This window comes from Eimeria tenella, genomic scaffold (genome assembly GCF_000499545.2).
Source record: "Eimeria tenella Houghton genomic scaffold, Eth_scaff1295, whole genome shotgun sequence".
NCBI lineage: Eukaryota > Apicomplexa > Conoidasida > Eucoccidiorida > Eimeriidae > Eimeria > Eimeria tenella.
In genome coordinates this window covers 1-3602 of record NW_013543760.1, presented here as the reverse complement: position 1 = coordinate 3602, position 3602 = coordinate 1, and the positions used below count along the sequence as shown (strand labels likewise).

Genomic DNA, 3602 nt, shown 5'->3' with positions numbered 1-3602 from the left:
CCTGCTGCTGGTTGCTGCGGGGGCAAAAGAGGCCAGGGGCCCCCGCTGCTGCCCTAGTGAAGAGGGGCCCATAGGGTTTGCAAATAAGGCCCCCTAAACCCTAGTAAACAACCCTCTAAAACCTAGAAGCAGAGGGACTTTCACTCCCGTGGTTTAGGGTTTAGGGTTTAGGGTTTACTAGGGCCCCGAGGGGCCCCAAGTGACCCACAGGGGCCCCTAAAAGCTGTAAATCTTGACCAGCTGCTGCTGGGGGGCCCCCAAGCCCCACATTGGGCTCCACAGGGCCCCTCTTTGAGGCCCTATTAAAGGGTCTCCTAAGCTTCCTTAGGGGGCCCCTAAAAGGGCCCCTTAGTGGCCCTTAGAGGAGCCTTTAGAAAGGGGCCCCTATAGGGGCCCCTGAGGGGCCCCCTAGGGGCCCCTAGAGACCCTCTAGGAACTTAAGGGCCCTTCAGGAATCCCTAGAGGGGCCCCTGGAGACGCTACAGGGGCCCCTAGGGGGGCCCCATGAGGGGGCCCCTGTGGGGGCCCCTCTGGGGGACCCTCTAGGGGTAGGGAGGAGAGGCTGCTGCTGCAGGTCTTAAGGGCCTCGAGGGGGTTTAAAGCCTGGGAATTAAATTATAATAATTTTATAAATTATATTTTATTTCCTTTGAACTTTCTGTCCAGCATATATTCCTAAATTAAGTGTATTTGCAGACACGAAGCTGCTCAGTTAATTTGCTTCAGCAAAGCCCCGCTGGCTGCACGCAGCAGCAGCAGTGACTGACCCCACAGCAGCAGCAGCAGCAGCAGCTGCTGCTGCTGCTGCTGCTGCTGTTGCTGCTTGAGGGCTACGGCTCTGGGTCTGCAGCCTCTTTAGCAGCAAAAAAGAAAGGACTAGTTTAAGTTGTTAAATGCAATGCAGCAGAAATACTCTTTTGCTTTCTTCAGCTTTTTAAACTTCCCGCAGCAGCACATTGCAGCAGCTATTAAAAGCAGCAGGCTGCGAGGCCCAATTGGTCCAGCAGCACGAGAAACCCAGCAGCCGCAGCAGCAGCCATTGCTGCTGCTGCTGCTGCTGCAGAGGCTGTGTTGCTGCTCTTGCTGAGGATACTTTTCTCTCACCTGGCGCAGCAGCTGCTGCAGCAGCTGCTGCAGCAGCAGCTGCAGCTGTTGCTTTTGCTCTGTTTTTTCCGCCGCTGCTGCGGAAGCACCGCTTTTGCGAGGTAGTGTCTTCGCTGCAGCAGCAGCAGCAGCAGGAGCAGCAGCTAGAGGCTTGCCCTGAAAGGCGCTTCTCTCCAGAGTTTGTTGACTGCGGGATGAAGAGCTGTGAAGTTTGCTGCTGTCAGCCACTGGCCCCCGTCAACCACCAAAGTGCTGCCGGTGATGAAGCTGCGCACATTCAGGTGTACGTACACCTCAGTTTCGAGCTGTCCAGACACCACACAGCTGCCGAGACAGCGCAGCGCGGTATGTGTACACCTCAGCGCCTCGGCGCCACCGAACAAAAGCTGGAAAAGAATTGAATCAAATCAATTAATTAAGTGGAACACTAAATGGAAAATTAAATGGAATTAATTGGAAAAGAGGATTTAAATGATTAAAAACTCACGAGGCCTCCGGAAGACACAAAAAGAGACAGGCATAAGCCACTTCTTCCGCCCTGCCCAGCCGCTGCAGCGGGACCAGCTGCTGCAGCAGCTGCAGCGGGTCCCCCTCGCCGCCGCTGCTGCTGCTGCTGCTGCTGTTGCTCCTAAGGCTGTTGCTGCTGCTGCCGGGGGTGAGCCGCTGCAGCCCCGCTGTCCCTTCTATGGGCCCCGGAGCCACAGCATTTACTCTTACATTAAAGGGGCCCCACTCAACAGCCATGTGTTTTGTTAAAGCATCAATTGCTGCTTTTGCTGCTCCTGCATGCGCCTGCAGCAGCGTGCCCGCGTAGTGCAGCGTCGCAGATATGCTTATTATCACTTTGCCTCCCCCAGCAGCAGCAGCAGCAGCAGGCGCTGCTGCGGAGGACGAAGGCGCTGCTGCTGACGCCCGTGGACAAGAGGGCGAGGCGGCTCCTGCTGCGCCTTCTGCTGCTGCTGCTGCTGCTGCTGTGGGAGAAGCGGGCGCAGCAGCAGCGCCGCTGCTGCTGCTGCTGCTGCTGCGAGGTCCACAGGTCTGCTGCTGGGGCGCAAAGGCCTGGGCGAAGACGGCCTTGGAGACAGAAAAGACCCCCACAGTGTCTGTCTCCAAAACAGCTCGAAAACCTTTTAGAGACAATTCATTTAAAGGCACAAGAAAGTTTCCTGCTGCATTGTTTATCAAAATGTCAATATGGCCAAAGAGAGACACTGCAGCAGCAACTGCAGCAGCAACTGCAGCAGCGCTGCGCACGTCGCAGCAGATGGCCTCGCAGCGCCGTCCCGTAAGCTTTTGCAGCTCCTAGCAGCAGCAGCAGCAGCAGCAAGCAGCAGCAGCTTTTTGCCTTTTGTCCCTTGAAAAAGCCTGATTAAAACCGCTCAGCCACTGAATCTGTCAAAAATCCTTCTGTGCTGCTGCTGCTGCTGCAGCAGCAGCAGCTGCTGCTGCTGCAGCCCGGGCCTCAAGCGAGCAGCAGCAGCAGCAGCTAAAAGGCGTTAGTTTACAAGAGCTCACGGGGATCTAAATAAAGGCAAAAAGGCATTAAAGACGCAAATGTGAAAGTACACTTTTCAAAGAAATTTCACAAAAAAAAGCATTTAAATGGAATTAAAATAAATGCTAAAATAAAAATAAAAATAAAAACTGCAGCTGGAGGCTGCTTGAGGTGTACGCTGCTCTTTCGCCGAGGTGTACAGACAGCCCAGAAAGAAATGCGCTAACATGAAAAGGTCACAAGACACCGGAAAACAAATTAGAATCAACTTTTCAAAATTCCAAAAAAGGATTTTATTGAAATAAAACGCAAAAGTGCTATATTTTGAACCGTACACGGACACAAACAGGGATGCGTCTTCCTATTGGTAGAAGCAGCAGCAGCAGCAGCAGCAGCCGCAGCAGCAGCAGAAACTGCAGCCGCAGCGGCCGCAGCAGCCGCAGCGGCCTCTGCAACAGCAGCAGCAGCAGCCGCAGCAGCAACCGCAGCTGCAGCAGTGGCAGCAGCAGCAGCAGCAGCAGTAGCGTAAGCCGGACCTGAGCAGCATCTTGGAGTCTTTGGCGGTTTCTAGAAGCAATGGCGACTTCAGCTCCGTGCTGCAGGAAAACCCTCGAAATGGTTTTTCCTATTCCTGTGGCTCCCCCAGTGATGAAGGCCACGCGGCCCAACAGGCAGTCCGCGCGAAATGAAGATCCTCCCCGCATTCTAGGGTTTAGGGTTTAGGGTTTAGGGTTTAGGGTTTGGTTTGGGGGCTAGGGGATGGGGTTTAGGTGCCGGCGGGAAGCGGGTAGGGATAGGGGATAGGTGAAGAGTAGGGGCTAGGGTTTAGGGTTCAGGGTTTAGGGTTTGGGACTAGGGGTTTAGGGATTAGGGTTTACGGGCTAGAGGCTAGGGTTTAGGGTTTAGGGTTTGAGGGATGGCGGGCGGGGGCTTTTACGGTTAGGGCCAGGGCTGAGGACTAGGATTAGGACTTAGGATTTAGGGTTTAGGGTTTAGGGTTTAG

The 3602-nt window shown here is 54.6% G+C and overlaps 1 protein-coding gene across 1 annotated transcript; it reads right to left on the bottom strand.

Moving 5' to 3' along the window:
• Window positions 1–1587: 1587 nt before the first annotated feature.
• On the bottom strand, window positions 1588–1848 carry ETH_00015230 (oxidoreductase, putative; the record flags this gene model as incomplete). The annotated part of the gene is made up of 1 exon (XM_013379008.1): window positions 1588–1848. The coding sequence occupies one exon, from the start codon at window positions 1846–1848 to the stop codon at window positions 1588–1590; it is 261 nt and encodes an 86-aa protein (XP_013234462.1).
• Between the last annotated feature and the right edge of the window lie 1754 nt (window positions 1849–3602).